The sequence below is a fragment of the Conger conger genome, chromosome 5, assembly GCF_963514075.1.
Source record: "Conger conger chromosome 5, fConCon1.1, whole genome shotgun sequence".
Lineage (NCBI taxonomy): Eukaryota > Metazoa > Chordata > Actinopteri > Anguilliformes > Congridae > Conger > Conger conger.
In genome coordinates this window covers 12651589-12675390 of record NC_083764.1, presented here as the reverse complement: position 1 = coordinate 12675390, position 23802 = coordinate 12651589, and the positions used below count along the sequence as shown (strand labels likewise).

Genomic DNA, 23802 nt, shown 5'->3' with positions numbered 1-23802 from the left:
CTGGTGAACAGAGAGACTAATTTCAACAAAGTGTTCAATGCGAGTCCCAATGTCGGTGTAATTAACCCTCTCATCAAGGTAAGTGAGCCAGTCCTGCACTATTACCACACCACTTCGGCATATGAAAGATCATTCACAACCATCAGTTATATAAAATCACCTAGAGCTCATTCAATTACAGCTGAACTCCTCAAACTTGGAAACAAATGTAGTTTTGTAATGGATGAAGACACAAGCTACATTTAGAGGGACAAGTGATCTCTGCTAACAATGAGATTCACAAAACATAAGTACAATCTGAAACAGCTATGCAGAGCTATCGCCACTAGTACACTGTTTAGTGTACTTGACAAGCACTGATAGAAATGTAGATCCCAAACCAAGGGAAGATCATTTGGCTCCCAGTGCATTGTGGGGGGAATACTTTGTCCCGCTCTAATGTAAAAGCAGCTGCCCTGTTCAAGTGGAATGGATCACATTGCACGAACGACACGTTATTGTTAACGTCATTTAAGTTTTATAACTTCCGCTTTTTTTGTTTTTTTTGGTTCAGTGTTACCTCTATGTGTGTGTGCGTGTGTGTCCATGCGTGTGCGTGTGTGTGCGCGTCTATGTTAAATACCTGTTCGGACATACAATTCTACTTTGCTTTCCAAGCCATTATTTGTTACTGTGCTATTTCGGTAGCCTCATGCATTTCTTTTGACTCATTTATGAAATGAAGTGGCTGAGAGCTATCGTCTCATCAGTGGTGGAGTGGTGCAAGCTTGACCTTAAAAACAACTTCTCCAGATCTTTTAATTACAATTTTTCTAGTTACGAAGACTCCTAGTAGAATATTTTCCCAATCCCTTCTTTTGTTTCCTTGTTCTTTTGTGTAGCAAAAGAGAAAGAATGACAAATCAGCAAACAGATTCAGCAGTTCTCCAAATCTCAGGGCTCTGGAGGCCTTGGGGACAGGGAGCGGGCCGCCTCAGCCTAGCCGTCTAGAACCCATCCCAAACTCCCCCATTCACCACCATGAGCTCAACACTAGCAAACCTCTGCCCCCACCGACCCCTCCCACCGAACCCAAGAAATTCATGAGGTGAGCCGCACCTCGTCACCTGACCGTACCCACCCACCCACCCACACCCTGCCGGAGCCGCGACAAAGGCAACCTGCCCTACCGAGGCTTCGCCGCCATTTTAGGCCACAGGTGTGACCGCACTGTGCCGTAGGGCTTTCCAAACAGACATCTGTAGAAGCTGCTGCACTATCCCTCCACTCTTCTCACCTCCCCCTTGATCCGAGTGCCACGAAGAAGAGCCTTCGCATGCCAAAGAGCTGCAGCCCAAAGAGCCCAGCCTTCGCCCGGCAGCTCGCCAACAAACTTCCTCGCGGAAAATGAGGAATTACGGTTTTAAATACAACAAACCGAGTAATTAACTTTCCATAATTGATTCATTTGCCCGGTCCCAGTTGAGGATCCATCTTAGGAATTTTCCACCCCCAGCCCCCCACCCAAACTCGACTTATGTTGTGTTTGAAGGACAAGATCTATTACTTATTTATTATTGTTATTGTTTTATTTTTAATCGTTCGCCTGTAGTTGGGTTTTTAATTACGTCCTGGGAGATCAGGCTGGCGATGAACCGGAACATCTGCCCCTTTTACCCTAGCGTTTCTTTTTTCCGCGTGAGGAAACAAAGGGATATTGGAGACAGCTTTTCTACACTAATGAACATGTATGAAACACGAGTTTTTCCCCGGTCTCCATACATGTGCTTTTTCTAAAAAATGGCCTTGGAATGCAAACGGGAGCATGTATCCTCATGGCCTACTTTAACATGCTTACCTAGGTGTGCACGCCGTAGCCGTCGTTATCGTCCTTCTGTGTTTCTGTGTCGTTGTTGTGGCCTTGTGTTTTTGTTCTGTGCTGCATTATGGAAGTTATACAACTCACTAACTGTGTACCGCCATTGGAATGTTCTCCATTTCCTTCACTGTCCTCTCTTAGATAGCCTGTGTGTGTTATGCTGCACTGTGAATGCCACTTTTATTTTCATACATCCGAACCCCTGATGTGTTGACTTGGGTTGTGTTGCTGTATCCCCCTTTGCACGTGATGTCCTATCTGTTTTTATAGGGTGTGAAGGTCTTGTTGTTTTGAAGGCTTCACACTCGATTTTATTTTTTCACAATAAACTCCTGGCTTGTGTCTTGACCCTGCTTTGCTTGCATGGTGATGTTTTTGTGCTGTCTCTCTTTGTGTCTCTCTCTCTTGTTGGCATTCATGTGGCGTGCGTGTTATCAACCCTGTGTGCATTTTGATTATTGTTTTCGCTGATGTTTTCTGTTTGGACCGCGAACGCAATACGAAAGACTCATTTAAAGCAGCGGTTGATTGATGCATGCTGTGAATGTTAACAACCTACAGTGGGCATGTGTGGAACCAAACCCCACCCCCCTTCCCCTCTGCCCATCCATTGTCATAGGACCCCCCCCCCCCCCTTTCCCTGCAACTCACTCGCACACACACACACATACACAAACAAGCCTATCTGTATCAGCTCATGTAAAGGTGACCCTGATCATTCACAGGACCAGACACAATAACATATTCCCACCAGAGAGCACATACATTTATATCTACTATATCTGCTCATGTAACCGTACAGCCAAACGGCAAAATAAAGACACGCCTTGTTCTCTGCTGAAATGAAAGAATAATGAATTTAATTTCCAGGTGTTCATTCCACAGAGCCCTAAGTGCAGGCCGCCTGAAGCGTTGGCCTTTATGTCCTAGTAAATGCTTGGACAGATTTGGTCTGCCTGCTGTTTGCTGTCTCCCTAATTCAATCACCTGATTTAAGGAGATGTTACTTCTTCATTTCAAACACAACATGTTGAGGCCCAACAACAAACACAATATAGCGGCTATTGATGGGTTCCGCTTGCAGGTATGGTTGATGTGGACTGCAGGTGGCATTCGTCTGGCCTGGCTTAAGTCCAGCGTGACGTGAATTGATTGCACAATCACACCTTGGTGAAGGTATAGATCTGTAGTTTCTGCTTTCCGTTGAGCTGCTGATGTAGTTAAAGCCGTTACCGCCTGATTCAGCCCAGGTATGGCCCTGGAATTGGTGATAAACACAGCAATACGAGTGTTCAATTGAGCGCTAAATTGAGTTTGCTTGGATGAAGGCTTCAGGGATGGAACACGCAGCAGAGAAGATATTTTAAGATATTTCCAAGGAGATATTAGTGTTTCACGTTCTGTATCGTGGGCTCATTGATTATTGCACAGGGTTCAGTAGGGTTGGCTATAGGTGACTGGGGTTTCTTGGCTATAATGCTGCAATCACATGGACCACAGTAGTCGGCAGAATAGGAATTTTGGGACAGTGCAAAAAAAAAAAAAAAGCTATGATTGCTATGTTGATTTTACTTGGTGATTTTGTTATAATACAGCTCATTTCCAACATGGATAGGAAAAGGAGTATTGTGTTTAGTATAACTTTATATGTTGGGGGAAAAGCCAACAAAATGTATTTCTCATTTTAAAGGTCAATGTTGTGTTCTATTGTGTTGTCACATCCAGTTTGGAATTCCGTTGAACATAATGGTAAAAAGTTAAATTATTTGAAACTTGCTACAGCTGCATAATGGCACTGTCTGCCATTGCCACTGATGGCATTCTTTGCCGTCCTAATCAAATTTTACCATTGGGCTCTCGTCCATTATGATGACCTCTGGTTTGGTGTCTACCGTGATCCATGTGAATGCAGCATAAGGCATAACTGCCAAGGCCCTGTTAATGTCAGACCAGCGTTGCCTAATTGTGCCGGGCACGGCGTGTTAAACATGGACACCAATATTCATGGACACAAGATCAAACAAGGACCCCTCCTAGAGCAGATCTCAGTGTAGCCTATGTATCTTTTAACCAGAACATGGATTAGGAACGACTGATTCTTCGTCTTCCCTTTCTGGCCATTTTAAATCCGGGGTGTGAAGTTAAGAGCGTGTGATTTTAAGGAACTGCACCCCAGTGTTTCATACTGCGTTAACATTCTGAACTCACACACTCGCTCATACACACAAGCGCTACTTTTAGGATTTTATGGATGCGAGTGCATATCGAGCACTAAAAGATGACTGGATGAAATAAAAGTTGTGCTGAATTGACTCGTTAATGCATCGTCTGGCCAAGCCGAGGAGAATGGTAATGCTCTGTGGGGGAGTAATACGAGGCAGGGCAGATAATTCTTCAGCCCAGAGTGTTTTCAGTTTGGCTAATGGTGCGGAAATCCTTATCCTCTCCTGTGTCAAAAGAGGGATGTGTTTTTCTAAATTTCGCTTTATCTTCAAGCCCTGTGCGATGTTGTATAGTTATTTCTGCCCCAGTAAATATATTCCTTATCTTCCTCACCCTCCACACTGACAGATAAATCCATTTTTACCTGCTCAATGGAACTATTTTAATGGGCGGACCCAAATTAAACTGAACTCAAGGAGCTTGGTCTTTTTCATTGTCCGTAGCCCTGTGTAACATTTCAACTTCAAGTTATCACCACAGTTGGTCATCACTCATATTGTGTCAACCTAAGCAAACACTTTTATTCAAAGTTTTATTCAGTCGTTTTATCATTCACTATCAAGGATAAATCAATGTGTGGCTCTTGGCCAGTTGGTCCACATCTCACCTCTCATCTAGCCCAGTCACTGGATGTAGAACAGGGTGTACATATTTTTTATTACTCAATGATTAATTGGCCAATTAAAGCAGTTGTTTCCCTAGTTAAATCTACATACCTGTTTGCTTCAGCCTGAATTGGTGCTGATTTTAAAATGGAAGCAATAACCTGCAGCTCTCCATGACCAGGGCTGGAGCCACTAACCTTGCCCTCTCACTCACTTACCCTCACCCTCTCCTCTGGTGTTCCAGGTTCTCAACAGTCCTTTAAGACACACAAGAATTTAAATGTATTTCCTAAATTGAATTTAAGCAACATAAAATATGGTGATCTTGATCTGTATTGCATCAGTCTGACATTGGTGTAACGTTGACCTCGGGTCAGGAGTCTATTGTGTTGTAGATCTATTCATAGATTTGAGGCGGGTGATCAATTCAGACTGAGGTGATAAGTGACACATTTGATAAGTGGCTACTCTAATAGAAAATATAAAAAGGTTATGTAACCTCATGTAACTTCATACTGTAGGTAAGTTGATGCTGCAAAGCATTTTTGTAATAGGCATAAAATAACCGTGGGTACAGTAACATCACAGTGTTAGGTTTTATTATCAAAATTACTGATTACTAGAATTTGTATGCATCATGGAAATGAAGCAAGATTTATTAATTTTACATTAGAACCCCCAGAAGATGCATTCTGTTTGGAATTCTAATTATTCCTCTCCCCTTATGGTAATAAGCTGGGGGGTGTTTTTGGAAAATTATTTAAAATAAGATTCACTGGTTGACATGTAAGGTTTTAATGCCTCCACGCCTTTGTTCAAACAATATCCTTGGTGTTATTTCACTAAGACCCCTGGCTACAAGAACAGTGAGTCATATTCATGCAGAATATACATTTAATAAAATCTCTTCTAGTTCTGCTGGTGAAGGTCAGAGCCATTTTGGACTGTGAAATAATTGTGGTTTACACAACAAGGCCTCAAAGAATCATTTTCACCACTGTCTATGATGCCTTACAGTGATACCTGTCTGGTAGGAACTCCTGATGGAACCTGTACTGCCATATTTATATGATTTATGGATGAGAAACATTTCACTTTAAAATGCAATAGCTATGCATTTATTAAACCAACAAAAGCTGTGAAAACATTGACTACTGCTCCACATTCCCGTCACCTATTTTAAACACATCAGGTGACCAGTTCATAGAGAAATATCTGTGAGGTCCACCCATTATCCTGAAGATCCACATGCATGCTAGGGTTTGACTTTTTTTTAGACATGATCCACATCTGAAACAGCAGGAGATTCAAATTCTCATCAGCTAAAATCGTCCAAATAGATGAACAAGTCCTGAGATGCAACCAGAGTGAGAGACCTGTGGATCTCCATCTGTGGTAAATGTTGGCTGCGGCATAATCTGGACACACATTGTACCAAGTCCAGTCCTGTCTCCCTCTTCATTCCTCTCTCATTCATTACGTCTCACCACCATCAAGCATGAGAACATGAGATTAGAATCCACGTGCTGGATTCCTACTCTTTATGGTTCAGAATATTAATATAAGCTCCAGATTCCATATCATCCAACGGAGATACAAATGTAATAACAGGATGGATTTCATAACACTTAATGGTTATTTAAAAAGAAGCTTAGAACTTTATTTGAAATTCTTTGAGGGACATGGATTAGAGGTTGACACATGAATGCAGTACTACTCACAAAACAAGAACATGGACACCATTTTCCTTGCACATATCCTTTACGGATGGGAAAAGACAAACAAACACACAGTACCTGGAAAATGTCTGCTGTGTTCTGTGTGCTACTTGTTCGCCGTTGTGTCGCACCGCGTAACCGTTGCTGTTTTTGCCGTTCCCCCTGTGCAGCCCTCCTGAAGCGGAAGAGTCACCCGTAGCCTCCCCGGACCCCCAGAGACAGGAGTGGTTCGCCCAGTACTTCACCTTCTGACTTTTTCCAACTAAAGAGCATGTCGACCAAAAAAAAAAAAAAAAAAAAAAACGTACAAAGAAATTTAAAACAGCATTGTATTTAATAATACACCATTACATTCTGTTTATTACTTCACTGTGAATGGGGTTCTTGTTTGTACAGTGACAATAAGTATGTTTGACATTTTCTTTTATGCAGTTTATAAAGAGTGGTGCGTATGCTGCTAATTATTATTTGTTAAATACAGTATTACAGTATTGTCCTTTCTCTGTACCTTAATTTTAGAATGGCACCGTAATGAGAGTTTGCTACAGCTGCATAACCAATTTTGGTAGAAATAAAATTGTTTGTATGGTTGTCTCAACACAGATCTAATGATGTCTCACCAATTTTAAAATAAATGGCATATTTTATATTTATATTATACTGGTGTATGCTACAAAATAAATAATAATTGTGACATTTTCTTTTGGAGTTTCACTTATTTATGGAACATTTATGATACACAAATAATCAGGGGGATTAATTAATTTGTATTTTTACAGTGATGCACATTATGTGTTCATGAGAACAGAGAACATTTTGCAATATGTAAGGAAATTTAAATGGTAAATGGCTGGAATTTATATAGCGCCTTTATCCAAAGCGCTGTACAATCGATGCATACACACACCAATGACAATTGGCTGCCATGCAAGGCACTAATCTCATCAGGAGCATTTCGGGGTAGGGTGTCTTGCTCAGGGACACTTTAAAACAAACAGGGTGGGATTCGAACCGGCAACCCTCCAACTGCTCTTACCAGCTGAGCCACCGTCGCCCCTGAACCTCAGTTTCATACATTACTACAGTCTCTTCTGTCAGATAAAAGTGACTGCCAATGCCTGTGCATTTGGTTTAGTGTTTTTTCTTCTGCTTTGCGAAATGGCAGCAGAGCATTATTGTCTTCATTCCTCATGGAAATGGCAAAGAAGAAGCCGTGTAAAAGCACATGCTGTATTAGATGCTTCCTTTTGAATTTCCATTTTGAATAATCATTTTGAAAGGCAAAATAAACCACCTTCCATTTCGTACATGAGCACAGTGAATCCTACTCAATTATGGTGCATCAAAAGAAATATTCTTGTTCCAGTGACTCACTCGCCCACTCAGAAAATTACTCCAGGTTTGAAAAGAAAGAGGAAAACGTAATCAATTCCAGCAGCCTCAAGATTTGCACCCGGTATATGGACTATCTGAAGCTACAGTTTGTCCTCCTTGTTGCTACACATATTAATATGATTATCTTCTTTAAAGATGTTATCGCATTGCATTATTTAACCTTTATGTACTAATTTGAGTGAATAATTCATTATAATAGCAACATGAGCAACATCATCAACAACTGTGCTTTTTTAGATCGTTAAAAGAGACGCTCTCATCAAGAATATATTGCAATGCAGATAATTACCATACATTATTAAATAGTTGTATGTTAAAATCGAAATGCAATTAAACTGTAGAAAATTCAATATAGTTGGTCTGGTGTGTTGTTAGGCACACACTAGATAACATGAAGTGAATAATGACTGAAATTACAGAGAGGGGAAATGCTGTGTTTACATCATGCATGGATAACTTTCTTCTTTATTTTCAAAGTAAAGAGGTTTTACTATCTGATATGCTGTTGCAATTAGTGAAATTCCTTCTCTTGATGTAATGGACTGTAAAAAAAAGAGTATAGAACAGCATAAGTCCCTATTGGTGCTCCAAGCTGGGCAGTGTTTTTGTTTTTGAAAATGCTGGTTGAAATGATCATTTTTGGCCTTCCAAAATTGAAAGGCAATATGTACAAAAATGGATTTTGCATGTTGCTCTACATTGTTTTAGATTAAAAGCATGTTATCTGATGCTTGCAGTTTTTGCTATCTAATTTGACCAGTGAACTACCACCTTTTAATGGACCTTACCAGTTCTTGCCTATACTGTTCTTTGTAGAGCGACCTCCAAACAAAACTTGTTACTTCTAATAATCCCTAGATATCAAACCATGATAAAAGCCTCATGGTCATTCAAAAGATGTATAAATTCTTAGAAATGAGCTAATAATTCCCTGTTACTTAACAACAGGTCATCTTACTGGGAGAAAGATTATTCATTATAATGAATGTGTCGTTTTCATTATTCTGACGGCCAAGCCATAACATACAAGCTTGGGAGATGGCTAGCAACATATTTTTTAAAGGTGATTTCTCGGAGTCATCTGGTAATTCATAAGTCACGGTAGGCCTCCGGTCATAATTTGACTTGCAGTTCCAGAGCGCCGCCACACGTGCAATGAAGACCGTGGGGATATACCATTTAAAATGAAGTAGGGCACTTCATATTCATTTCCTCAGATGTACAAGTGAAATCATATATACTAAATGTGGAATATGAACATTTCCATGAGTTTTAAAACTACATGTTTAATGACCCTAAATGATCCAGATTGTATGTACTTATGCTGTTTTTGTACTTATTCTGTTTATGATCGCCCCCCGGAAATGGTTGGAATGGTTGGACCTGGCGGCAGATTTCAGATTCAGATGTACACTTAAGTATTTTTCTACTGTCTATGGAAAGTAACTTACCAGTCCAATGTGAATTGCTTGCCACTTTTGTAGTTAGCTATGTTATCTCATTAATGTCACTAACGATATTCATAACTTTCAGAAAGCGGTAGGTTGTCTTTTTTGTTGTTTATTGGGTCTGGGAGCTTATATGCGCAGTACAATGCAGTATTATTCTGTATCGTGATATACTTTGCGCTAGCTATCTGGTAAATTACCAATATCAGTATGTTAACGTTACAAATGTAACTAGTCTAAATTGGCTAGCTAGCTAACATTCGATGGAAATAATCTTAACGGCGAGTTCATTAGCTGTCAGCATAATGTCAAATGGTAGCTTGTTTGGCATCTAAGAATCTTGCTGGTTACAAACTGTGGGTCGTCTAGTTTGCAAATAGTTAGGCTAGCTCTCTATTACGAGCATTAGCTAACAACGTTAGCTAAATAATGTGTCAGTATGAATTATGGCTACGGAAATGCACACGTGTGTAGCGTGCCCTGGCTTTATTTACTTTTTTGAGTTAACAAAGTAGCACTATTGCTGTATAACGTTAGTGTCTCCATAGTATTGGCACATACTGTACATAACAGCTTTAGCCAGAAAGCAATAGCTAAGTCGTTAGTGTATAATGACTATGGTTAACATCATTCATTCACTAATTTTAAGACGATATTCAATAGTCAACGTTCTACCTAGCATGATATTATCATGATTATAATATAATATTATATATATATATATATATATATATATATATATATATATATATATATATATATATATAATATAATATAATATTATAATATCATGATTATAACATGATGAATGCAGACAATGTGGCCGAAAGCCAACTATCTAACTGTCTTTTTATATTTTACTGTTGTGTAGTGTTGGTTTTATTTGAAGACCTATGTGCCAGACTATACACTTGACTCTTACAAAGTGGTTACATAAGCAAATAGCAGAGAATATCACTTGCGCATTTAGCTCTAAATGCAATAGCTACATGCGTCACCGCACCTGAGTCCTTGTACCTGTGCGGCTGTTTCTCTGTGGTAGGCCTGAACAGCTTAATTGCAAAATAATTGTTTTCCTCTGCAGATTCAATTCAAGATGTTGATAAACCCTGAGCAGGTAGCCTTGATTGGACAGGTTTTTGAGTCGTATGTGATCGAGCACCACAGGAATGACATCCTCAGCGTTCTGCAAGAGCCTGACGGAGACGCTCACTATCCTGTCGTGGTGAACGCCATGACGCTGTTTGAGGCCAACATGGAGGTGGGGGAGTACTTCAACGCCTTCCCCGGTGAGGTCCTCGATGTGTTTGACAACGCCTTACACCGAGCAGCCGTGTCAGTCTCGCAGGCGTTAACACAGCAGAAAGAGTGTAACGTTAAGCACAATCTGCATGCAAGGATTTCAGGTGAGTGGCACTGGTAACGCCTATTTTCCTGTTTGTTGTCTTGTTTCCTGTCCAGGGGGGTGTCTTCCACCCCTGTTCCCCACACTGGTACACACACACACACACACACACACACACACACACACACACACACACACACACACACACACACGCACACACACACGCTCTTATTTTGTTTGGGTGCTTCTCTATCCCTGCGTGTCGAGAATCCTAATTTGTGATGGTGTGGGCGGTTGTTTTTTCGCTGCTCATTTGCTGCTTGTGCGCTAATGGAGAAATTGAGCAGATATCTTTGAGGATGGCAGTCAAAGCAATGCCTGGAGCAGTTGGCAGCTTTAATTGCGTTTTGCACAGTGGAACGCACACCTTCTGCTTTAACGGCGAATTGCAGGAACTGCTTGTTCTGTAGCCGAATAACTTTTTCAGTTTTGCCTGCACTTTGGTTTGTACTGTAGCAAACTATGACAGCTTTACCAATGCAGCACTATAAAAGTGACATTTTATCCTCAGTGTTTCAAGAGGAGAAGACTTCAAAGGAAACATGGATAGTGTTTGAACCGCTGTCTTTAGTTTTCTGTAGATCATTTGCTGGTGCAGAGAGGCCAATGTTACCAAACAGTAGGACGCAGTTAGATGGGAGAGGAGACCCAGCGACATGTCTAAGCTGAGCCCGATAAGGCATTACTCTCAGTGGGCAGAATATCGACCTTTGGGAGAAGATCAATGAATCACACGCCCCCCCCCCCCCCCCTGCCCTGCCTTCCAGGCGAGACTTCTGGGCGCTGTAGAAACTCGCCGAATACCCTCCAGGTACCACAGCTCAGAGGAACAGGACTGACTGAACAGACCAGGCTGCTGTTGTGGTCTGTGGGCCATGTGCCCTGTGCCCTTTGTGTGGAGTGACACTGCATTACCCAGGCTTTGTGCTGTTGTGCTGAGCTGCAGAATTGGGCAGATGTGGACAGCGGGGCGAGGGGGAATCAGTCGCTGTTTAATGTGCTCCTCCATCTTGATGTTCTCTGGGTTTCGTCTGGGCCTGACTGACCTTGACAGCTTGGCTTAATGGTTCTGTCTGCCTCGCAGTTGCGAGATCACAAGTATCACTGATTAGAATGTTCTGAACTGAGCATTCTAATGCTGATGTAACAATCACCCATGGTAATTGAAATCAATGGAGTTCTAGAACACCGACTTAGAATTTAGAAAAAACATTCCAACAAGCCTACTCCTCAAAGGCATAATTATGTTTGCGGCACTATTTACTGTGGCGTGCGCTGTTCCAAGGAAGGCAGAGATGGAAGTTATAGCCAGAGGAAGCGCTCGCTTGATATTCTTATCCCTGATTGGTTACGTGGCATGAATAAAGAAGCCATTCTACAAATAGCACAAGGACTCAGATGTCCGTGATTGAAGTAGCAGCATCTGAATCCGTTTTCTGGGAATTGCTGTGCCGAGCCACGGTATTGGTCAGGCTCGAATTAGCATAATTCTCGCTCGCTGCCTTTAGGAGATATTCCAAACAATATGTCTGTTCAAAATAACTCTTTGTGGTAAACACCCTTGGCGAATTAAATAAGTCTTCTATATTCATTCAAAGGTGGAGTGGTTTCTCTGGTCGATGAGTATCATTCAGCTATGAGGTACGCATCCATATCACTGCCCACAGCTTGCCACGTTACGAAAATAGACGGAATCTCATTGAGAGAGAAATTGTTTTTTAATGAAGTAAACAGAAACTAAAAGGTTAGATGTATCAGAGCTTCGGCTCAAAACTCTCAATGATATTTGAACAGAGGAGCGGTGGCATGATGAAAATGACTGCATTTGTTTAATTTCTATACTTGTTTTGTGGGGGATGAAGAGGAACGGAGTTATCTTTAATTGCGCTGACAGCATTGGCATGCCAGCGGATATCTCATGATTTGCCAGTTCAGACCCAAATCATTACTCACTCACATCATTACAGACGGCTTTCACTGCCAGGGGAAATAACAGTATGTGCGGTTGACTCAATGTTGTGCAAACCGGCTTTGTCAATGAAGCCAGTCTGCGTAATGAATTTCTGTGTCTCAAATTTAAATTGCCATTCATGCCCTTGAATGCTTACTCACCCTGTCTTTTAATATTTTGATTGTGGCACCGTTCTATGTATTTGCATATAGCCAAATTTCAATTTCATTTTACACAAATATGCCGCATGATTAATATTTGGATTATGCAGAGCAAGTGACATTTGTTTTGTGAGAATGGAAAAAGATCACCAAGGTGGGCAATATTGATTAAAACTTATGCAATGCAAACACATTTTTACCCATTTCTAAAAAACAAAATAAAAATGCTATTTGAGTTTATGCAATCTCTTTGTTAATAAAGCTGTGTTGAATAATTGTCATTTCTCATGGTCATGGGAAATTCAGTATGTCCTTTTCCTTGCTTTCCGTAAGTGGAATTTGTAACGGTGTCCCCATCTTGTATATCATAATATTTCCTCATATTGCCAACATGCAACCTCACTGCAATATATTTTGGGAGTGAGTAACACAGCTGGTCCTACTGTAAGACTGAGGGAAGAGCTCCACCTGCAGGTACAAATTCATGTTGCCAAAAATGTCTCTGGATTCAAACTAGAAATTGGCCTAGATTTGTGGACCTCCGTACATCTTGTAGCCGTACAACCACTGATTTGGTCATGCCACCTGTCTTTTGTACATTTGTGGATAAGATATTAATCTTTGTGTTCATTAAAATATAACATGAATAAAGTAAGTTGCCAACATTACACCGATGGGTGAATTCAACCCAGTTATTTGTGGCTTTGATGTTAAACACCCAGGGTATGAATTTGACCCAGCTACCTGCAGTTTCGATGTTTAATACCCAGGATGAATTTGACCCAGCTACCTGCAGTTTTGATGTTTAATACCCAGGGTGAATTTGACCCAGCTACCTGCAGTTTTGATGTTTAATTCCCAGGGTGAATTTGACCCAGCTACCTGCAGTTTTGATGTTTAATTCCCAGGGTGAATTTGACCCAGCTACCTGCAGTTGTGATGTTTAATACCCAGGGTGAATTTGACCCAGCTACCTGCAGTTGTGATGTTTAATATCCAGGATGGATTTGACCCAGCTACCCTCAGTTGTGATGTTTAATGTCCAGGGTGAATTTGACCCAGCTACCTGCAGTTGTGATGTTTAATACCCAGGGTGAATTTGACCCAGCTACCTGCAGTTGTGATGTTTAATACCCAGGGTGAATTTGACCCTGCTACCTGCAGTTTTAACGTGACCAGAGCGTCCCCCACCCCCCCAGGTTTGCCCGTCTGCCCGGAGCTGACGCGGGACCGCATCCCCCGCTCTCGCGACGTGGGCCACTTCCTGTCCGTCACGGGCACGGTCATCCGCACCAGCGCCACCAAGGTCCTGGAGTTCGAGCGCGACTACATGTGCGCCAAGTGCCGGCACGTGTTCTCGGCCCGGGCCGACTTCGAGCAGTTCTACAGCTTCACCCCGCCCACCCGCTGCCCGAACGAGGAGGGCTGTGACTCCTATAGGTTCACTTGCCTGGGGGGCGGAGCCTCGTCCCCAGCCACCTGCAGGGACTACCAGGAGATCAAGATTCAGGAGCAGGTGACTCGCAGAGCGCCAGGGAATGTTCCCGTTATTTTTCCGTTTGGTTGTTGGGTAACGGTATGATTTGGGCCCTGTTTCACAAAGCAGGATTACAGAGTTAGCTTGATAACTGCAGTGAGTAAAACCTGGAACCCTCCCAAATCTGGAACATGGACTGAAGTAAAAAGAGCTGTTCTGGATTTTAATCGGTGCAGTTATCCAGCAAACTTGTTAATCCTGGTTTATGAAATACCTCCCAAGAGGTTTCACTAAACAGGCTGAAAATTAATTTGCTGTTACAATAATATCACAAAAGAGCATTCCAGACATGCCTCGTACAGACCAGTATTGCCCCCTGGTGGTTGATGGTTATTCCTGGAAAGAACGGCAAATATGTGTGAATGACATGCCGTCATTTATATTTGAATTATATTAGGACTGTTTAAAGGCCTGTTGTCATGTCCAGGTTCGGTTCTGTGTTTACATTTCTGCGCTCCTCTCCAGGCCCAGAAGCTGTCCGTGGGCAGCATACCCCGCTCCATGACGGTGGTCCTGGAGGATGATCTGGTGGACAGCTGTAAGTCAGGTGAGGGAGTTTGGCTCTGGCGTTGTGAGCTGCTTATGCAGATGGCTGCACACTCATGTGTGAAATAACTCATCTGGACACCTCACCTGAAAGATGTTCGATCTGGTCATCCTTCCCATAAGAAAAAATACTTTACTAAGCATACTTGATAAAAAAAATTTGTATTATACATGGATTACCTTGGGTATTTCCAAAAGGGTTTGGGCCAGGATTTGAATTAATTTATTTCATGATGTTCATGTGCTTTTGTTTTCAGCATTTTAAAGAAGTAGAAAAATGCACGGTACCTTGTGACAGATTGAATGATTGCTTTAGTGCAGAGGTTTTCATGCTGTTATTTTGCTGGACACCAAATCAAACCACCGATGGAAATCAAATAAATTACATTTAAGTTTTTGTTTTTAAATTTTTGTATTTATTTGACATTTATGAATGTTTATCTATACATATTGAGTCCCAGCTAACCTAACCGTAGTGTATACGAGTTATGGGGTATGTCTGAAATGCACTTCACTGCATTGTGTCATAGCTGCCTCAATCCTCTAAATATATCTGCTAAGTGGAGTGTGAATCTTTCACAAACACAGTGAGCAGTGAGTCTTCATTTTCCATTGACCATGCCAAACATCTGGCCACAGAATCAGCTTCAAACTGACTTCATTGGCCCAGCTGTGTGGATGTGTTAATGGGGAGCATCTGGCACTAAGCCCCCTGTGTAGCTCTGAGATCTTCCTGGTTCAATTAAGGAGCTGCAATTAAAGATTAAAGACTTCCATTGCTTCTTATTCCCATTTCGGAGTGCTGCTGCCCTCTTCACAATTTCCGTTATGGAGTCAAGAAAGCACGGGCAAGCTCGCGCTATCCTCTGAAGTGCGTGATGTCACCTACTCCGGTGTGCTGTTTCTTATTGCAACCTTGTTTTCAAGTCAGGCTGACAGACATGGTGTGAGGAATGCACTTTGGGCCTGATTCACTGAGACCTCTATCACATGCAAAACCTTTTAGTGCATGCAAAACAAATAACACGAGCAATGATTGGCACTAAACATTAATACCAGTGACTGGTCACGTTCTTGGTTTTAAGTGTACTTAAAAGGTTTTGCATGTGCTAATGGTCTTGGAAAATCAGGACCTTAATGTGCAGCTGAACAGGCAGACTGGTAGGCACCCCATCCACCGTCAGGGTCCCTGCGGTAACATTATTGATATGATCTTGTCCGTTGGGTGATGACATCATATTGTGGGCATGAGTCTAACGAGGGATGCTGATGAGCTATAATCCACAAAATGCAGTAATTGAAGTATGTGATGGCATCACAGATTGTGGGATTGTGGTGTTGTGTTCCATGGGAGATGAGATCACAGATTGTGGTTGGGTTCCACAGGAGATGAGATCACTGATTGTGGTTTTGTGTTCCACGGGAGATGAGATCACAGATTGTGGTTGGGCTCTGCAGGAGATGACATCACAGATTGTGGTTGGGCTCTGCAGGAGATGACATCACAGATTGTGGTTGGGCTTTGCAGGAGATGACATCACGGTGTACGGCGTGGTCCGGCAGCGCTGGAGGCCCCTGTATACGGACGCTCGCTGTGATCTGGAGATCGCTCTGAAGGCAAACTTTATTGAGGTCAACAATGAACAGTCTACGGCTGCCATGGTGCTGGACGACATTCAGAAAGAGTTTGAGGAGTTCTGGGAAAAATTCAGAGATGACCCTTTAGCAGGTGCGTAACGCACTATTAAAGGGGTATCACTTCACCTATTTCCTTAATTTGTCAAGTTTTAGCACAAGTCAGTTGGATAAACTATTTTCATGTGTGCAGATTTGCTGTTGAAATTTCTGATACTGATTTATACAATGGTCCTTTAGGTGATGCATGCTGTACTGTTGGTTTTACTTTAATGGGAATAGCCTTTACAGCCTTAATATACACAGGTTTTATCTTACTGACTGTTTGAACAGTTGTCTCACTTGAATTGCTTCCTCGCATTTCAGGCCGGAACCAGATTCTGATGAGCCTTTGCCCACAGGTGTTCGGTCTGTACGTTGTTAAGCTGGCCGTTGCCATGGTTTTGGCAGGTGGGGTCCAACGAGTTGACGTGTCAGGAACAAAAGTCAGAGGTTAGTGTGCTTTAAATCAGGAGCGAGATCTTGAGTAGAGAAAACATTTCATGCTGGGTCACAGCCTCCTCCAACTAATACATAGTCCCATAAAAGACAGTAAAATACATAAAAGTAATTCTTTTGAAAATCAGGATTTTTCATCGAATTAATAGAGGGTTGAAAGTGCGAAGACCCAAGCTTTCATTTTGAGTTCTGCCTAGCCTAGCTGGCCTGGTCTACATCCAGAGCTCTAACGCAGGGTTGAAGCTCAGAAGACTGAGCTTGACTTTGGTTTCTGATCTCGCCTAGCTAGCCTAGAGGAAACGCAGCTCTAACCGATGGTTGAAAGTCCGAAGACCCAAGCTTTAGTTTTCAGTTCTGCCTAGCCTAGCTGGCCTGGCATATATCCAGAGCGCTCTAATGCACGGTTGAAACTCAGAAGACCGAGCTTGACTTTGGTTTCTGACCTAGCCTAGCTAGCCCAGAGTAACCGCAGCTCTAACTGATGGTTGAATGTTAGTTTTGAGTTGTGACCTAGCTTAGCCTCTATCCAGAGCTCTTACGGAGAGCTGTTCCCCATGCAGGCGAGTCTCACCTGCTGCTTGTGGGAGACCCAGGGACAGGGAAGTCTCAGTTCCTGAAGTACGCTGCCAAGATCACCCCACGCTCTGTCCTCACCGCAGGGATAGGCTCCACAAATGCAGGTGCCTATGGTTTCCATTTTAAACACGGGGGTAGAGGAACACATTGCAGTCATTTGTTTATGCATGCATATGATATGGTACATGGTCAGTATGTCGCGATTGCTGGTGAATAATCTGCAGTAAGCCTGGTGTTCTTATGCTGGTGTCATGGCAATTAATTGGTTGTCTCCTGGTCTGGCCCTCTTTTAAACCTCAATTGAACCACTGATAATGGAGGTGGAGAAAAGTTTGAATGTAACACTTGTGTTGAAATTGTAACTGTTGTGCAGCTGTATTTGTATTCATAGTTGTGATTTTGTAATTGTGGAGCACGCGCAATTTTAGAAATTGCATCTCCGTTTTCCATGTCACCCCAGGGCTGACGGTGGCGGCAGTGAAGGATTCTGGGGAGTGGCACCTGGAGGCGGGGGCGCTGGTGCTGTCGGACGGGGGGCTATGCTGCATCGACGAGTTCAACAGCATCAAGGAGCACGACCGCACCAGCATCCACGAGGCCATGGAGCAGCAGACCATCAGCGTGGCCAAAGCTGGGTGAGGAGGGCGGACGCTAGCCTGAGTGCTATGCTAGCCTGAGTGCTATGCTAGCCTGAGTGCTATGCTAGCCTGAGTGCTATGCTAACCTGAGCGCTACGCTAGCCTGAGCGCTACGTTAGTATGAGAGCTACACTAGCCTGAGTGCTACGCTAACCTGAGCGCTACGCTAGCCTGAGAGCTACACTAGCCTGAGTGCTACGTTAACCTGAGCGCTACGCTAGCCTGAGAGCTACACTAGCCTGAGTGCTACGCTAACATGATAGCTACAATAATATTACAATAAAATTAGACTCTAAATGAGACTCTTTAATAGCGGCCAGACTTTATAATCAAATATAAAATACTTTGCTGTGCCAACCAAGGGGACCAGAAGGCAGGGTTTGCACTTTTTGAGAGTATTTCGTAGGCTCCAATACACCAGACCAGCTCAGTAAGGCATAGAAGTATTTGAATCCAAAGCAGTTTACCTGTTTGACCTAGGTCTGGAGGAGAGCGTACGCGAGCATGAGTGCTATGCTAATGTCCTGAGTTGCACTGTGAATTACACATTATACAGTACATAAACCTTCCAGCACACAGCACATAAACTCGGGTCAGGGCTCTACACTACCATTTTTTCCGAGGAGCCCATCTGCTCCTACATTGAGAAATTTAGGAGCACACTAATGCATCCAAATTAGTAGATGTGCTCCTAAATTATTTTTCCAGTGGGTACACTTTTCAGGATTAAATTTCTATTTTCAGGACTAAATGCCCTTAAAGTGCGAGCACTGTAGAAGCCTGCTGCCCCTGGAGAGCTGATATGCACTGGGTTCTATCCTTACTCAAAACTCAATTAGTCAAATCAAAGCAGGTCGCTCTCTTCACCAGATTTTTGGGGCGTAAACTAAAACCTTCTGACCCCACGGCCCTCCGAGACCAGACCTGAGGAGCTTTGGTCTGTGCTAAGCTAACATGACTGCTATACCAGTATTATACCAAGACTGTTAAAAAAAAGCACAGTATAGCTATAGCTAAAGCTAAAGTGCTGGAGATCAGTACATTGCAGAGTTTTCAGTCACTGCATAAAGTGACCAAGGCCACGGAGGGAGTCTGAGAACAGAGCTGACGATTTCTTTCGCCGTCTGGCGCTCCTACTGAGTGGTAAAACGCTGACAGTGGAAAGAAGATATTGTATATTTTATGAGCTCAGCGTTCTGACTTCTGACGCTGCAGAGTGTAGCAGGCTGTGGGATTTTACTGTGTGAAAGGAACAGAATGGCCTGATGCTGTCAAGTGGGAAGATATTATTTCCTCTATTCTCAGGTGCAGACCGTAAACCCAGGTCTTTTTTCTCTCCCCTCTCTCTCTAATGTTATCTCACTCCCTCTTGCCTTCTCTCCTCTCTCTCTAATGTTATCTCACTCCCTGCCTTCTATCTCTCGCTGCCTCATTTCGGTTGTTTATTTTTCTCTTGCCTGTATCTCTCTTTCTTTTCCTCATATCTCCCTGCCTCAAATTCTCTGGTCTCTCTCCCCACTCCCTCCCTCTGTCCCTCCTTCTCTCTTATTTTAACCCTCCCTCCTTCTTTTCCTCGTTCCTTTTCTCTTCCTCCCCCTCCCTCTCCTGTGTTCCCTTCCTCTCTCTCCCACTCTCTTTCTCCACTCCCATCTCTCTGCCTCCATCCCTCTCTCTCTCCCTCCCCCTCTCTCGTGTGCAGTCTGGTGTGTAAGCTCAACACCAGGACCACCATCCTGGCAGCGACCAACCCTAAGGGCCAGTACGACCCCAACATCTCCGTGTCGGTGAATGTGGCTCTGGCCAGCCCGCTGCTCAGCCGCTTCGACCTGGTTCTGGTCCTCCTGGACACCAAGAACCCGGAGTGGGACAAAATCATCTCCTCCTTCATCCTGCAGAACAAAGGTCAGAGGTGGACCCATCACAGCCTGACTTTAGTCTGTGGGGTTTGGCCTACTTGCTGATAAAATGCCACAGGCTATTGTAAGACAAGCCCATATGAGGTCTTGTCTTACAATAGATCTATCAGGTCACCTATATCTAACTGTACAGTCATCCCCATGGTATCTGAGCTCTCATCCTTCTCATAAAGACTTCTTTGAGTCACTTATGAATCAACAGTCTAACAGCCTTTATTGGAGAGAGGCTATCATCTTAACCAGTGGAAACCAACCCTGTTCTTGGAGGTCTACCGTCCTGCGGTTTTTCACTCCAACCCTAATAAAGCACACGTCATTTAACAGCTTGAGGTCTTGTTGACCTGCTAAGCTAAATAAATGCCTAATTTGAGTTGAAATTAAAACCTACAGGATGGTAGATCTCCAGGAACAGGGTTGGTTACCACTGATCTTGACTTGCATTTGTCCATTTCCACTTCCAATTGCAAGCCCGGTTCTCACGCAATTGAATTACCGTCCTCATATTCAGTTCTCTGTCGCCCCCAGGTGGCCCGAGTGGGAAGAGCGAGTCCGTGTGGAGCATGGAGAAGATGAAGGCCTACTTCTGCCTGGTGAAGAGCCTGCAGCCCACGGTGTCTGACGAGGCCAACGCCATCCTGGTGCGCTACTACCAGGCCCAGAGGCAGAGCGACGGCAGGAACGCAGCCAGAACCACCATCCGCATGCTGGAGAGCCTGGGCCGCCTCGCAGAGGGTCGGTGCTTCAGCACTTCAGAATAACGGCCTACATAGTCTTGTAATAAGACTTAAGATCTTTTTTATTTTTCTCTCTTTATTAGCAAATATTAGCTTGTTTTAAGTTGCTGTTTGCTTAACAACGTGAAATTTTCTTACCTCATCTTGAAATGAGTCAAACTGCCATGGCTCATTATTAATATTTTTGTCTTATTAAGCAAAAAAGTTAAATAAATAAGTGTCTATATAAAACTAAAATACTTGTTGAGACTAAAAATAATTTAAAAATGTTGTAGTGTAAGCTGACATACATTATTTAGAAATCGTATACTAGCAGTGGTTTTGGTGCCAGTGAGTGGATATTAAAGACGTGTTTCATTGATCATTGGCACACCTGAGGAATTGCATTTTCTTTTGCCTTCAGCTCATGCCAGGTTGATGTTTCGGGATACTGTCACGGTGGAGGATGCTGTCGTTGTTGTTTCTGTCATGGAGTGCTCCATGCAGGTAGCTGAATGAGTATTGATTTTTTTTTGTCCGTTTCAACCAATTAAATTATAGTTCGGGACCAGTGGTGCCCAGTCATATTCCATGGGGGGCCGAGAGTATGCATTTAATTCCAGCCAATCGCTGCCTCTGCTGATTTCACTAATTAACACACCTTCAGACAGAGAGGAGGGAACTCATTAGTGAAAGCGGGAGGTGGAGTGATTGCATGGAATGAAAAACTGCATAGTCTTGGTATGCGTGTGAATCTCTTTTTCAACACAGGGTGGCGCTCTTTTGGGAAATGTCAATGCTCTACACACCTCTTTCCCTGAGGACCCCAAACAGCAGTACAGGACGCAGTGCGAGATGATACTGGAGGGCCTGGGGCTCAACCATCTCCTCCAGAAAGAACTGGACAGGCTCTCACGGTACAGGAACACCACACCAGTTTCACCTGGAAAAGGGGTAGCAACTTACAAGAACATCTAATGTAGACATTGTGGTCTGATGTACAGATGGTTTGAGGAAAAATAACGTTGTACTTTTTCTCTTGGATAGCGAGGAGCATTGTCATAATCCTTCCTGATTTTCTCTCTTCTCTTTAGTCAGGGCAGTGGCCCACAAATGAAGACACCTCCCGGTGAAAACGGGCTGAATGCTATCAGGAACAGTGGTGTGGATCAGGAAGCCAACTCCCTGCAACGGACCCAGGACGGACCCGAGAGGAACGCCGGGGGTGATAGCGGGCTGGACTGGTTTCAGTCGCTGTCAGGCCCTGGGTTATCGCCAATCGCACAGTCTTCCCAGAATGCCTCATCTGGCGCCAGAGGTGTACCAGAGGGCCGTGCTTCATTGCCCAACAACGGAGGTTCTTTGCCTAAGAAAAGAAGGATGTCCACAATGGATGAAACGCCCGCTAAAAACACAGATGAGGCCGGTCCGTCCAATCTTAAAAACACAGATGAGGCCGGTCCGTCCAATCTTAAAAACACAGCAACAACGGCAAGAGACAAATCTGAGTCTGTTGTGGAAAAAGTGTCCAAGAGCCTCCGAGGGAAAAGGTTGAAAAAAATCAGTGACTCTTCCCATCAAGAGAAGGGTAACACGGCGGCGGCACAAGCTCCCCCTGGTGGTGAAAACGCTGATTGCACTGACAATCTAGAGCTCCTGTTCTCCTCCGATGCCCTGCCCTCACACAGCACACCCATAGCAGTGAAAAAACAGTCTTTGAAGAAGAGCCGCGCCCCTCACGATTCTCTCACTGAGGACCGGGAGGCCCTGGAGACCATGGGGGCCCCCGAGGCCCTGAGGACCAAACTCTCCTCCTTCACCTTCAGGCCCAGAGAGAGGCTGGCCCACGGTGAGGGCCACAGCAGTCCCCCAGAGCGGGCACTAGGAGACAGGGTCGACGGGGACCCCAAAACAGCAGGGGAAGGGAGGGGCGTCTCGGCAAACGGAGCACTCAGAGACGCAGGATTTCAAGGGGAGCCTGCTACCCTGGCAAAGCTGACAAAAAAATCAGAGGAGAGAAACAGTGAGAGGAACAGGGCCTCTGAGAGGCCAGCAGAGGGCAGCAAAGTTTGCAAGAAGCTGAGGCACAAAGCCACGCCGGAGGAAAAAGCCTACCTGCCCGAGGGGTCAGGTGGCCAGGGAGGGAGGAACGAGGGAGGGGATTCGGCGGGGGATGAGGAGCAGAGGCGACAGCAGCTGCTGCAGAGGCTGAGTTTAGCGACGGCTGGGGAGCAGCCCCACCAGGGCCCCCAGGCCCCACAGCCCCCCAGGGCCTCGGTGGCTTCCTCTACCCTAGCCAAACTGTCGCGCTTCTCCTTCGCTGGCTCGTCTGAGGAGCGGCCCGGGAAGCCCGAGGCGACGGTCTGCGAGAGAGCGAACTCTGAGATGGGCCGGGGTCACGACCTGGCCCCAGGGCATGATGGGAATAACCCCAGGAAGAGGAAGTGCTTCGAATTTGGGTCAAAAAGCATCCTGCTGGGGCAGTCTCTGTTCGGCTCCTCGGTCATAGATGATGGAGAGCTGGACGTGGACTGGGAGGAGGAGTCTAGCAAGCGGGCGAAGGTGTGACCAGTCTGTGTGTGGTCTCTGTTCTTACTGAGTGTGTATGTGTGTGTATGTGTGTTTCTCTGCTTGCATGTATGTGTGTGCATGTCTGGATGTGTGTCTTGGTGTGTGTGTGCGCGTGGCTGAAACTAGTGCATGTTTGCGTATGTATGTGTGTCTGCACATCTGTGTGTGTGTGTGTGTGTGTGTGTGTGTGCGCGCATGTAAGTGCAAGCACACATGTAGGAATGCTTGACCAACAGCCATTCATGAGGGACTGTCAGGGCAGATGACCTCTAATGAACTGACCTCCAGTGACCTCTTGCTGGATTCATGCTGCTGAATATCTGCAATTAAAAAATTATGAAAAATAAAAAAATTAAAATAAATATTCTGTACAATTTCCAACTTGTTGTTTCCTCCACTTGCTAATGG

The 23802-nt window shown here is 44.0% G+C and overlaps 2 protein-coding genes across 4 annotated transcripts in view; both read left to right on the top strand.

The window, feature by feature from the left end:
• fam184ab (family with sequence similarity 184 member Ab) overlaps positions 1 to 7098 on the top strand; it is a 97701-nt gene extending 90603 nt beyond the window's left edge. The window contains exons 17-19 of one of the 2 annotated variants that reach the window (XM_061242555.1): positions 1 to 78; positions 882 to 1087; positions 6575 to 7098. The exon at positions 1 to 78 is cut by the window's left edge and continues 27 nt beyond it. In XM_061242555.1, coding sequence (XP_061098539.1) covers positions 1 to 78; positions 882 to 1087; positions 6575 to 6656 — 366 coding nt within the window. In that variant the 3' untranslated portion in view covers positions 6657 to 7098. The remainder of the gene's footprint in view (positions 79 to 881; positions 1088 to 6574) is intronic. The other variant, XM_061242556.1, reaches the window with a different exon arrangement.
• Positions 7099 to 9181: 2083 nt separating this feature from the next.
• On the top strand, positions 9182 to 23697 carry mcm9 (minichromosome maintenance 9 homologous recombination repair factor). Of its 2 annotated transcripts, none has more exons than XM_061243177.1 (13): positions 9182 to 9207; positions 10332 to 10653; positions 13964 to 14280; positions 14767 to 14848; positions 16376 to 16576; positions 16849 to 16974; positions 17541 to 17660; positions 18017 to 18191; positions 19894 to 20096; positions 20636 to 20842; positions 21248 to 21330; positions 21595 to 21740; positions 21918 to 23697. In XM_061243177.1, exons 2-13 carry the CDS (start codon positions 10344 to 10346, stop codon positions 23389 to 23391), a joined length of 3444 nt encoding a protein of 1147 aa, XP_061099161.1. In that variant the 5' UTR covers positions 9182 to 9207; positions 10332 to 10343; the 3' UTR covers positions 23392 to 23697. The 2 variants fall into 2 exon arrangements, with proteins under 2 accessions (XP_061099161.1, XP_061099160.1); XM_061243176.1 differs by having other exon boundaries at positions 9207 to 9338.
• The last annotated feature ends 105 nt before the right edge of the window (positions 23698 to 23802 follow it).

What these genes read in the sequence shown, in the direction of transcription:
- mcm9 (XM_061243177.1), top strand. Translation starts at nt 10,344, where the DNA reads ATGTTGATAAACCCTGAGCAGGTAGCCTTGATTGGACAGGTTTTTGAG. An exon ending in CAGAGATGACCCTTTAGCAG is followed by an intron (nt 16,577 to 16,848) that starts GTGCGTAACGCA and finishes CTCGCATTTCAG; the next exon opens with GCCGGAACCAGATTCTGATG. An exon ending in GTCAGGAACAAAAGTCAGAG is followed by an intron (nt 16,975 to 17,540) that starts GTTAGTGTGCTT and finishes TTCCCCATGCAG; the next exon opens with GCGAGTCTCACCTGCTGCTT.